The following is a 13,491-nucleotide window of genomic DNA, read 5'->3' on the forward strand; positions in this document are numbered from 1 at the left end:
TGATAGCTGGCCACACCCCCTCTGGTGGGCCCCTAGCGTTGCAGTTCCTTGGTGGGCCCTTCATGCCCCAGTCCGACACTGCATCACTCACCTTATCAGCAGTCAGCTCTTTCTCTGGTTTCATTAATACCACACTCTGATCCACCACTCTCAGACCACAGAGAGATCCTGGAGCTGCCTGAACCCGCAGAGACACATCTGATCCTGGGAGAACCTCATCCGGGGAGAACCCAACTGATACCTGAAAAAAATTACAGTGTATGAGGAAAGGAAAATAAATAAAAGTCTGTAACCTTCCCAACTAATTTGCCTACCAGTTATTGGCTCTTTAATTTTATGATCACAAACTTTGAATAATAATAAAATAATAATTGATAAATCTATCATTTGCCAGATATGGCGCAATTAGTGGATTAATAATAGTCAATGTGATCCCCTGATGAAAATAAGGAAATATAATGCTGCTGAAACATATTGTTTATGCTGGAAGTGCAACTTTTATCTTATTATAATATTTTAAATTTTCTTTTGGAAGTAAATGAGGACATAGCTTTAAACTGTGATTTGTAGGAATAGATTGTTAATAACAAATAATTGTGAGGTCTGTGATATTTTAATGTACAAAATATTAAAACAGGATAGTTGGGACTTGGAGAAGACGTTAGATGGTAGGTGTCAGAAAGGTATATAAGTGGTGCCACATTCTTATACATTTTTGATGACGGAGGAGTTTGCAGAATTTGGCTACAGAGTAGTGACAGTCTCTGTTGACCTGTTGGGATTATCTACTAACAAACTGCAAAAGTGCAAATTTACACTAACTCATATTCAGTAAAAAATTAGTTTTTATGAATTCACTGCTACGTTGACCATGAAAACAAGAGTCTGCTTAGTTACTAAGAGTTACTGCATTAAGGGGCGATTTAGAGCGTCACCCCTTTTTCTTTTCTAGTCAGTGCGGGCTGCCTGTGGTAACACACTATATACTTGTCCCTGTCGGCTGAGAGGCAGGCAGAGGTTTAAAACTCCCACCGGTCGGCTACCTCTCTTTCTCATCCCTTCTTCCCTTCTCCCCCTTCCTCGACTCCATCTCCGTTTCTCCCGTCTCTCCGTCTCATCCATGTGTCTGTCTGTCTTCCTCTCCCTTTAGATTGTTCGCTCCTTTGAGCAGGGCTCTCCTACCTCCTGTTTCCATCACTTTTAACTGCGCTCTCCAGCTACTCTGCTCACCTCCTCTCGGTCCCTCTGCCCTCTGTCTCCTCTCGCTTCTCTCCGCTCCCCTCAGTGACTCTCAACCTGTCATCTGTGCCCACCTTCTTGGGCCATAGTTACCTGCCTATACTCACTTTTCCCCTCCCTCTCTCTTTCATGCTGTGCCTGAGCCCCCAGAGTTATAGTGCTTACTGTTACTTGTACTGTGCCATTGTTTGTCCCTGTACGGCGCTACGGATACTTTGTGGCGCCCTATAAATAAAAATTATTAATAATAATAATAATCATTGTCTTCATGACAGAAAGCTCAGTTCTACCTACTTCATGAAAAACATCATCATGAGAGCTGACAGTCAGCAATAGTGTTTGTAGAATGCTCGCAAGCCATAAGAAAACACACATTTATTCATTTCATGTGTATAAATCAATTCAAATTACATTGGGGTTTTAATATAGGCATTTTCAAATGAAATCAAAAAGGAGATAACTGTTAGGCAACTCACTTTATTGTTGAAACATCTTAGAATGTTGAATTTTGCAGAATCTGCCAAAATCTCTCCGTTAGGTAGTAAAATGTACACAAGTGCACGAAGATACGAAGATGTCCCTGCATTCAATGGGAGCTTCAAAGTGGTCTTACCACGAAGGTCTGTGAGAGATATACACATAGGTGCAGGCCAAACATCATAATCCTGTTTTTATGGTAATATTTTATTGCATGTTTCACTGTCAGACAGTCCTTAAAGAATGTCCCATGGCCCTGAACTCAAGCCATAGAAATCCCCATGATATAAATAGGACTGTACTGATGCTTTTTCTTTTTTTGGCAAAGGCCAGGATCCATGGATATGACAAATTAAGACCCGGGATGTGGGTGAGCAATAAAGAGGGTAAAGAAGGGAAGTGTAATTTTAAGTGTTGTGTGTGTCTTATTTACATTTTTCTTTGTGCACTACAGGTCTCAACAGGCCCTGTGTGCCTGAGCATGCTGGCACTTGTGGTTCCCCAAGTGCCAGCATGCCCTGGCAGCCATGGGTGTGCTGGTGATTGTAATACTACAAGCGCCAGCATGCCCAAACAATTAATGGCGGCCTGAGCATGCTGGAACCTGTAGTGCACCAGGGACAAAATGCATTTTGACAATGAAAATATTATTATTACCCCACACCCACCACCCAGAGGTATATGAAGACCACTAGAGCTACCAGCACAGGGCTGGGTAAACCTGGGGGTAGTGCATTTTTGTAACCACACTTTTTGTCTCCCCGATTTTGCAACGATCAGGTTAGGCTTTCAGCACTAGGGCTGGTTAAGGAGACACCTTTCTTAGCAGTGTTGGGAATTCCATTACTTTACCTTCATTGCTATTTTCATTGTTAATTTCCAAAGACCCAGAATCTTGTATTGATCCTTTGGAGGTCACCTAAATAAAAATATTTAAATATATAACTGTAAATAAATAGTCAAACATACAAATATTATTATATATATATATTGTAAAAAAGGGAGGCATTTAGCGAAAGCATGCAAGCAGAGTAACATGCTGTGCAGCAATACACCTAGTTTAAAGCTAAACAGGTTGAAGACATATGTGTGACATAATAAAAGTTTAAAGTCTGGTTTAACCTACATGCCTTGAAAGTGCCTCTTTCCACAGCTACAGGTTGTGTCTGTGTAAGCCAAATCAAACAGAACCAGCTGACAGGTCTCCATTTTAAAGAGAAGGTGGGAGTGTCACCTGCCCGTCAAGTTAGGCCTGTTCTAGGACTGTCAAGTATAAAAACCTGTTTGTTTCTTTGTTCAGGGTGAACGATGATAAAGAAGGTGGCTGTTGTGAGAGAGCTGGTCTATATTTAGTTAGTGTTTAGGGTCACAAGAAACTACATGGAATATTTATGGTGTCAAATACTTTACCATCTTGACATTAAAACTAAGTAAAAGCAAGAAGTTGTTTGCGTGTGTTTCACCAGAAGTGTGCTTGTGCCACAATATATATATATTTTATATATTTATTCTTTAATTCTTTCAGGGCAATGTTCCATCCTGGATAATCCCTTCTCCAGAGGGATTTCTGTATGTAACTATAACAAACAACCCCCACCATTTGGTTTTCTTTATTTTATTTAGTGGTGGTGAGAAAAATGTGCCCATGTTAAACAGTGTGTAATAAAAATCCCACATCATAACTCAGATCCACACTTCTCCTGGAGTATATTTATTCACTAATGGTAGATAACATTTGATGAATAAAATTATATTGAGAAAGTGCTAAAAGAAAAGAATAGGAAGCCATAAAAAAAAAACAGACAGCAGCATCTTGAGGTGTGAAGTGACCTTTAGGCAAAATACATCACTTTAAACAATTTTCAAACTGGAGGATTAACCTCCATCTAGGCAGGTACCTGGAGCATACAATCGTTAAAGTGCACCTGTTACTTACAAACATTGGTGACTTTGTGGGCAGTGCAAGTAGTCATAAAAATGATGAAGAAGCTAACCAGTGAAATCAGTGAGGAATACACATATGTTCCTTTAAAGTAAATTATCCTTCTATGAATCCTGCATATGTATTTACTTATTTAAAAAGCATTTCACCAGGGAGGTTCTCACCAGGTAATGTAGATCTATTTGCTTGGCTTCCTTCTCCAGCTCTCTGTGTTTAATGATATATTCCACCTGGACTTCCTGTGTCCCCTCACATGGGAGAACTCTATCCATGGAGTGGAGCTTCAGGAAGCTATTGCTTCGAGAATAGAAGGGGCTAAGCCTCAGATTGTCAAAACCATAAAGAGCATGAACTGTCCCAAAAATATGTACTCGATTTTCCAGGCTTGTTTTTACCTTTGAAAGAAAGATAAATATCATCATCAAAATTTATTTGTATAGCGCATCAAAACTTATTTATGTTTATATACTGTGTTAGGGAACAAACACAGTAAAAAAACAAAACTGGGTAATACAGACAGAGAGGTAAGAGGGCCCTGTTTGCAAGCTTACAATCTATGGGACAATGGGAGTCTGATACATGAGGTCAAGTTTTACACATTACATATTGGTCCAGCCAGAATGCAGAGTTAAAGAGTACCTAGTGACCTATATAATTCAGTCACACAGCAATTTTGGTCAAAGGATCAGGAGGTGAAGTGGTGTGTGAACTGTGTAAAGAGTGGTAATAGGGTAACGTAGGGAGAGTAAGAGGATGGTTGAGGAATATTGTAAGCTTGCCTGAAGAGGGTTTTTATTTAAAAAAGTGTGAAGGTTTGAAGACAAAAGGAAGGATTTATTGTGAGAGGGAGGGATTTCCACAAAGTGGGTGCAACCTGAAAAAAGTCCTGTAACCGGGAATGGGAGCAGGTAATGAGAGTGGGTGAGAGATGACGATCTTGTGCACAATGCAGGTGTTGAGTTGGTAGACATTTTGAGACATTTGAGTACTGGGGTTGAGCATGTAGCTGATAAGGTGATGATCTGAAAGGTGGAAAGGAGTGTTAAGGAATTCAGAAACTCAGCATAGTCTAGAGACAATAAGATCAAGGCAGTGGCCATCCTAATGAGCACAGGATTCAGCCAACTGGGAGAGGCCGATGAAGGATATTAGAGAGAGTAGTTATCTGTGAGGAGTTTGTATGTTCTCCCAGTGTTTGCGTGGGTTTCCTACGGGTGCTCCGGTTTCCTCCCACACTTGAAAAACATAATGTTAGGTTAATTGGCTGCTAATTAATTGACCCTAGTCTGTGTGTCTGTGTCTGTCTGTCTGTCTGTGTGTGTGTGTGTGTGTGTGTGTGTGTGTAAGGGAATTTAGACTGTAAGCCCCAATGGGGCAGGGTCTGATGTGAGTGTGTTCTCTGTACAGCGCTGCAGAAATTGTGGCACTATATAAATAAATGGTAATAATAATAATAGTTTGGAAGCATCATTGGAACGTGAATTAGCAATGGGGATGTTGAAATTACCCATGATGATGGTGTGGATGGCAGAAGATAAGAATTGAGGGAGCCATGCAGAGAAAGCTTCAAGAAACTGCTGGTGTGGTCCAGGGAATGATAGATTACAGCAAGGCGCATAGAGAATGGATTAAAAATTCGAATAACATGTACCTCAAAGATGTGAACGTGAGTGACGGGACATTTGGTAGAACTATGAACTTGCACTGTGGGGAGAGAAGTAGTCCAACCCCACCTCATTGTCTGCCTCCAGGTCTGGGGGTGAGGGTGAAATGGAAGCCACCAAGTGAAAGGGCTGCAGGTGAAGCAGTGTCAGATTGTGTGAGCCATGTTTCTGTTATTGCAAGAAGTTTGTGGTTGTTTGATAGGAAGAGGTCGTGTATGGATCTAAGTTTGTTACAAACAGAATGTCAGGCCGAAGGCCTCTTGAGGGTAATAGAGCAGGACACTAACCGGTATTAGCGCTACTGAACCAACAAGTGTGGAGTCTAACGTACCCCTGGTATTCGCCAGGGACCCCCGCAAGGAGGTTTGGACTTTGCTGCACAGGGTACGCAGGTCGCGGTCCTGCTAGCCAGTTACCGGTGTAGCATAGAAGAGTCAGACGGTACGGGTCAAGCCAAATCGGGAATGCGAAGTACCAGGGAGAATCCAGAAGAGAGGTGAACAAGCCGAGGTCGCGGAGCAGGATGGGTCACACAGAACGAAGGATGGTCAGCAAGCCGGGTCACAATGAGGAATCAGGAACGCAGGGAGCTCACACTCAATATACAGGAGCAGGGAAGCCAGGAACATTAGGAATGAACCTGATGCTCTGGCACCCTAATGGCGCCAGAGTCAGGTTTATATAGTGAAAGGAAGGGGATGATTGGAGGCTCAGGGAGGACGGTGCGCCAAGGCACAGTAGCGTCTCGTTGCCTAGCAACGGGACAGAAGCAGGGCATATGCACCCGACAGAGCACAGATACGGCTGCAACGGAAGTCAGGCGTCCGTCCCCGCCTGACAGCGGATCAGCGGGGATGGCACCTGACAGAGAACGTGCATTCCAAAGGGTACATTAAAGGGACTTTGGAAGAGAGGGAAGCCAGGTGATATTTTTGCGTTTAGCTGGATTTCAGTAGTATTCAGAAATATGTGCATGTGAGAAGTGATGGGGACCTGGATTAGGTGATATATCACCAGCTATTAGAAGCAGAGAGAGCGAGAAAGATAGGAAAGATGATTGTAAGATGTGTGACCTTTTAATTTCTGGCGACAGGATAAGGCTGTGCCAGTTAGTGAATATAAAGAGGAAAACAGTTCATGAGTGTTAAATAGAGGTGAGTGGAGTAAAGAACGGGCAATGAGAACAAAGGTATGTGTTGCAGGAAGGGTGAAGGTTGATATAATGTTAAAGATAATTCCGTGAAAAGAATGTATGTAAAGCACTTCGGGTCTGAGTTTTTAAGGAAAGTAAGGCACAAAAGGAGTAAGTTTTCTCCTGAACAAACCATATTACAATGCAAGGGGTTCAGATTAGTTTATTATTTTGCACATAAGTTAAATACTGGCTGTTTTTTCATGTAGCACACAAATACTTAATAGCGTTATTTTTACACTGAAATTTAAAGTTGATCTAGGACATGCCCTAACACAGCTATACATATGTCCCCACATTTTAAATTTACCTCCCCCTCCAATGCAACATGGTTTTGCCCAGGTGCAAAGTTACTCCTTTTTATGCTTTACTCTACTTAATGATTCAGGCCATTAGGGCAGAAACCACCGTTTTCAGGATAAGCTACATCTGTGCTAAATCTTCAGCTGATTAGAAAAAAAAAACAGCTATTTGTCTTATTAGGCTAGATAATGGCAGAAACCTGTAATAAATTAGATCAGCGATCGCTAGGCCAGCACAGGTTAAAACAATGTATAAAACTTTCCTGTTACATACTTTTTAAAACACAAACATAGTTGCGCAGATAAGAATCAGAGAGGATGGGATGGTGAGAATTTCAGAACTTCATTGACATATGAGAGGGAAAGGCTATAAAAAACTTTATCTATACATGAAACAAAATTAACTAAGAAAGTACTAAATTGTAAATGCTCAAAGCAAATAAACATGCAAGGGATTTTAAAAAGAAAAGCTTGATTTTGTATTATCATTTAGCACTGTTATATTATTCATCAGTTAATAGTTTATTAAACAACAGGGACAAAGAGCATCCATACAATATATATATCAAAACAAATATTGAAAGAGACTGGCCAAGTAAATCGTATTATTGTATACTACTGCATTTTTGGCTGCTCACCCTCAGAAATACGGTGCCCTTCCAGTCGGTTGTATTCAGTGTAAATGATGCTTGACCCTTCTCATTTGTCAGTAAAGTCTGATTTATTGGACCAAATTTGCTTTGAAGATAAACTTTAGTGCCTGATACAGGATTATCACCAACATCTTCCACTTTAATCTAAAATAAAATATTATAAAGTATGAAAATGACAAACACGGAGTATACATTCATACATTCAATAGAAAACCAAGAGGCCACAGCAAGTAAAAGTTAATGTATGTGTTTACAGCAGTCTATAACTCACCACCCCACTGTATGGGAGCCCAGGCTTGTAGTTAGTGTCAGCGTCAACAAAAGACACCTTGGTCATTAGAGCTGATATACTAGTTTCACTTAATGCTGATAACTTAATTCCTATATGAGAAGGAAACAATAGAGATGGGAGAGCGATCACAGGTCAACAGATAGATGTAACATGTTGTGAAAAATTAGAACTTTGCATTACATTTAAAAAAATAAGCTAAGTTTTCTTACAACAACCAAAGTCGATAATTCTATTGAAAAATATCATCTCATAGCATATAGGTGTCTATGTTTGCAGAGCGACCTGCATCAGAAAAATTACACAACTGTAAATGCATTTGTAAGTTGAAACTTCCAGCATTGGGAGTACTGCATTTATGTGTGTGTGTGTGTGTGTGTGTGTATGTGTGTGTACATGTTTGTGTGGTGATTTTGTGAGTGTGTTTGTATTTATAGGATCATACTATGAATGTTGTTTTCTCTTAACAGCATGGTAGGGTCAATATGAACTTGCTGTAGTAAAGTCAGCATGGTTCTCTTCTTTAACATAGTCTGTTTTCTATGTGAATGTTTATAAATGAAAACTGCAATTTTCTTAACTGTGGTATCTTTACATCTGTGACCCTTTAGAACAAAAGAAAACTATGGTTTCACATACACATTGCAAACACTTTTCTAGCTCTCACAAGTTGCCATTTGGCCATGCCCTTGCGGGGAGGTTCAGTTGCCCAAAACCCCCCTCACTCCTGTTTTTAACTCACCATCTGCTGATGCCGGGAGGCCTCTTTAGTCTCTCCCCCTTCTGTCACTATAAAGAACCTGCAGCCTATTACTGTTACTGTTACTCCTAACAGACAGCAGAGGGAATCCCCCTTCCTCCATATCATGGGCCACTTATTTTGAATAGCAAAGACTCCGCCCCCTCCATTACCTAAATGAGCGGTGCACTCCTTTTAATATAGTGAACCACTTACTGGTCCCCTCTGCATACAGCAGTGGTAAGAACGCAGGATCGTAAATATCCATTAAGCACATGTTGTTTAATCCAATATAAAATTCTTCTACTAACATACAAGGCCATCAACAAAATTGCACCGACATACATTTCCTCACTTGTCTCAAAATATCTCCCTACCCGACACCTCCGTTCTGCACAAGATCTACGTCTCTCTTTCACTCTCATCACATCCTCCCATTCTAGGTTACAGGATTTTTTCCGGGCTGCACCCACTTTGTGGAATTCCCTCCCACGCACAGTAAGACTTTCCTCTAGTCTTCAAACCTTTAAGCGTTCACTGAAAACCCACGTCTTCAGACAAGGTTATGATATTCCTCAACCATCATCTTAATTTTCCTAGATTACCCTATTACCATCCTCTACACAGCTAACGCAAGACAACAATCCTCTGACCAACATTGCAACACACACAGCCCACTCAATACTTTTACCTTTGCGTTCTAGCTGGTCCATTGTGCAATATGATGTATCACATGCCCTTGTGTTTCTAACTCCCATTGTCCTATAGATTGTAAGCTTGCGAGCAGGGTTCTCTTACCTCTCTGTCTGTATGTATTACCCAGTATTGTCTTATCAATGTTTGTTCCCAATTGTAAAGCGCTACGGAATTTGCTGGCGCTATATAAATAAATGTTGATGATGATGATTGATGAATCTAGCATCTTGAGTATGCTGTTAGTATATATAAGTGAGCGCCATGTTTCTCCATTCTGCTGAGAACTCAGAGCAGGTGAGACTACACTGCCCTGAGATGATTTTCCTCCTTCTCGGTTTCCAGAAAAGTTAGCCTTGCTTATGTGTACCCCTCTACCTCCCTCTCCCCATCTATGCCTATCATCCCCCATTGTGTGTGTGTGTGTGTGTGTGTGTGTGTGTGTGTGTGTGTGTATTTTTATCCCCTGTGTGCGATATATTATATGTAACTATATAAGTCAGTCTTGTCCATTGTTCCCTTTAAGTTTTACAATCTGGCTACAACTTTCAACTGGAGCTCAAGTAAGAGAAGCATTTTAACACAATAGTATCCAGATTGCCAAGAGAATATCTTTAACCTCAAGAACAAAATCTTTCTGATAGCATAGTTGCAGTACAGTACCACTTGTCTAACTAAAAGTGACTACAAACATCAATACTCAGCGGAGGAAAATTATGGGACTGTGCTGTACTTTTATAATAACAAGGACAAAATCAAGTAAGCTGCCTATTTTTAGGGCCAATATTTGCCTATCCGTCTTCTTTTTTGGTGAAGTGTATGCATTTGTATTAATAAACTTTTCCATACGCTCTGAAGAGGGTCTGTTTATCTCTTAATATTATGTTAGCATTTTTTTAAAATCGCTATTACATATTTAAACAAATTGTGTTATTGTGTAATTTCTATCAGTATATAGTAAGTTATTTTTCTTGTGACAGTTTAGAACCATGCATCAATCAATCCTGTGAATGCATTAATATATACTTTTTAATATAACAAAACTAAAGTGCTCTTCTTTCACTGTTTGGAGTTCAATTCCCAAACAGAGCCCTATGTGGGGAGTTTGTATGTTCTCCCCGTGTTTCCTGGGTTTATTCCGGGTGCTCCGATTTTATGCCACACTCCTAAGACATACTTGTAGGTTAATTGGCTACTGACAAAATTAACCATAGTCTATGTGTATATTAGGGAGTTTAGACTGTGTGCTCCAATGGGGCAGGAACTGATGTGAATGGCAAACAAATTCTCTGTACACCGCTGCGGAATTGGTGGTGCTATATAAATAAATGGTGATGATGATGAAGTGTATCAGGAGTAAAACGACAGTGTAAACAAGTTAAAATGGGACACATTTTTAATCTTAGTATTTTAAGTAAAGTCCTCTTTTTTTTAATTTTCTATAGAGGGTCAGAACAGAATAGCCTTACAGACTAACCTTTATTTCAGGACTATATTAATAAATAGCATAGCATCTTTGAAAGAAAGGACACCTATTAATTCTAACTGCAGACTTTCCTATTCCAGAGGCTTATCTGGGGTACTGATAGTGTAGTCAACAGAAAAACAACATATACAAGCTGACATTGGTCACACGCTAATGAATTTTTAAGCAAGTCCAGAAATGATCTGTTTTTCTTTCTGACTGGCTCATTCTTGTGTCAATACTGATCCAATTTGCAGACAGTGGGAGTTATAACTGGCGGCCTGTTTACTGCTAAAATTATAAAATAATTTATCCCTTATTTACTTGAATCAATGAACAATGATGAAAAAAGTAATGGGCAAATTGAGCAGAAGGCTATCCCTGCACTCTTGTTGCATAAGGTCCAGGCGCGGGCTGGCAATGTTCAGCCCGGGGGGGGCGCACAGGCGGCCGCATCACGTGACACGCCATGCGGCCGCGTCATTGATGACGCGGCCGCATTGTGTGTCACGGGATGCGGCCGCCTTTATGCTGACGCGGCCGTATCACGTATATTGTGATGCGGCCGCCGGTAATATTTAGAAAATATAATTTCTCCGGGGGTGGGCCGGCCTGTCAGACTGAGCGGCCCGGGGGGCGGTGCCCCCCTGCCCCCTGGCCCAGCCCGCCCCTGATAAGGACGGTATGTAAAATCCAGGGCTGCTTCCATTATTGGATATGTATGTGACCAATTTATCTTATTATATTGAATATAGACTGTTTTTGGGTTCAATGATATAAGAGGCTTAATACATAAATGCTGTTACGTACCATATTTTGCATAAAATCGTTTTGCCTGAACCGAAAACATCTTTGAGTGCAAAGGAACTTTATGATAGCCTATGATTTCTTGGGTGAAACAGGAAGGGGACTGGGCATATGCACGTAGTGTATGGTAAAGGCGTAACAAGCTCGAGTGCACGCAGCAAGGTCAGATTCAAGTTTTGGACATGTCAAAGATACGTGTCGTATCACTTGCATCAACTACAGATCACATGGAAGTGACAATTACTAGTGATGATGTTTTGACATTAATGACTATATTATTAGCAAAGGACATTAATTGAATATTTTTTTTTCCTGTTTATTTTGCTGGCTCTTTATATCCTACATATTTATTGAAAGTATCCTGCAGTGTCTTGTCTGGCAGAGCAGAGTTTACCTAGCCCCGTATTCTATAAAAGACGTTTCTTCAGATCCGCTCCTTGTTGAATACGAACCTGTGTATGTCCAATTTACGTATGTTTAAAAAAAAAAAATGCAATTTACATTAGCTTTGCATGCCTTAATGAATCAGGACCAAATTGTTTAAACTATGGGATGTGAATAAGAATAATCATACTTACCAGTTGCCTCATCTGTGATAAAGGCCACTACCTTCAATTTTCTTTCCATATAATTCATTCTCATCTTAAAGGCTTCAGACTTAACTTCTATAATATGACATCCTGATTTATCCAGCTAAGGGTGAGAGATACACAATGTCAGGAGCCTTTTACTACATATATCACCTTACATTTGCTACCTTTCCGATTGATTGTTGCAATTGCAGAGGATCATTAAAGATTTGTGCTCCATTTGTGTTTAAATCATTACTGCTTTCACTGGCAACAATTTCACTTGTACATAAAAATAGCCTGTCCAAAAATAATTCAAGTATTTTACTATATAAAAGTAGTCTCCTGCATTTAAGTCAACTAGATTAATTTAGGATTGATTGTGTGTCAAAATGACAAGCTAATCTTGCCCTTCCATTGTTGTTCCTCATTTCCTACAGAAAATGGACAATGGCCATTACACTGTTTATCCACTCATTCCAAGTTCACTGAACAGTGGGTACCAGAAATATTCAAATAAAGGTGAAGACTGCCAGGACCCTGTCTCTTTCAGGAATGATTTTCACCTTCGTATGTGTCTAAGATATCATGGAAACCTTGATTTTATGTTGCATTGTAACTTGTATTGCCAAGCCTGCCTCAATCACATCCTTCTTAAAGGGTGAGCTAAGCATCTGTTGCTGCTGTCACAATGCAGAGAGTAGGATGGGGCCACTTGCCAGTATTGAGCGAAGAGGCATTGAGTCTAATGCACCCCTGATTTTCACCGGGAACCCCCGCAAGGAGGTATGGACTTGGCTGCAAGGGTTACGCTGGTTGCGGTTCTCCAAGATGATGGAAAAGTGAAGTCTTAGGTAAAATAGAATGGTCAAATGTTCTGAATGAATAATTTTTTTCAGTCATTTTGACGTGCTTTTAGCTAGTTTATCCATAATGAACTACACATAAGAATTAAACAGAGACAGTGTAGAAGGAAATTGACCCAGGGAGAACTGAGTCAAAATAAAATATATTTGGGAAGTACAACATGACATTATAGCCAAGAAAGAACCCAAACATGAACGACACTCTTGTTCATTTTTTATGCTTTTTCAGAGTATTCTCTATACATTGTAATAATGTAGAGTTAAACAGCTATTATTATTATTATTAATATTATTATTATTACTATTATTATCGTAGATTTGCAAGGCACCACAGTGCTTTGCAGCGCCGTACAGTAGGGAAAACAGTACATACATAAAACAGGGACATAAAAGGTAGACAAAATAAATGCAGACATGAAAACAAAGGGTATGGAGGACCCTGCTCATTAGAGAGCTTACATTCTAAGTGGAAGAGGTCACAGCCGAAACAAAAGGAGTAAATGTGTTTCAGAGTGGAGATTGGGATAGTTGTGAGGGTGTATTAGTGTGAATAGTGTTATCGAGGATAAGGTCATCTCTAAAAAGAGATGGGTT

The 13,491-nt window shown here is 40.2% G+C and overlaps 1 protein-coding gene across 1 annotated transcript in view; it reads right to left on the minus strand.

Annotated features, from left to right (window-relative positions):
- The window catches only part of LOC142160955 (alpha-2-macroglobulin-like protein 1), a 98,693-nt gene that overhangs the window by 70,984 nt on the left and 14,218 nt on the right, over positions 1–13,491 (minus strand). The window contains exons 9-15 of the mRNA XM_075216096.1: positions 12,041–12,155; positions 7,741–7,850; positions 7,455–7,613; positions 3,823–4,053; positions 2,569–2,635; positions 1,716–1,861; positions 92–241 (exon numbers count right to left, since the gene is read on the minus strand). Of these exons, the coding sequence (XP_075072197.1) occupies positions 92–241; positions 1,716–1,861; positions 2,569–2,635; positions 3,823–4,053; positions 7,455–7,613; positions 7,741–7,850; positions 12,041–12,155 (978 nt within the window). The remainder of the gene's footprint in view (positions 1–91; positions 242–1,715; positions 1,862–2,568; positions 2,636–3,822; positions 4,054–7,454; positions 7,614–7,740; positions 7,851–12,040; positions 12,156–13,491) is intronic.

Source organism: Mixophyes fleayi, chromosome 6, assembly GCF_038048845.1.
Source record: "Mixophyes fleayi isolate aMixFle1 chromosome 6, aMixFle1.hap1, whole genome shotgun sequence".
NCBI classification, from domain to species: domain Eukaryota; kingdom Metazoa; phylum Chordata; class Amphibia; order Anura; family Limnodynastidae; genus Mixophyes; species Mixophyes fleayi.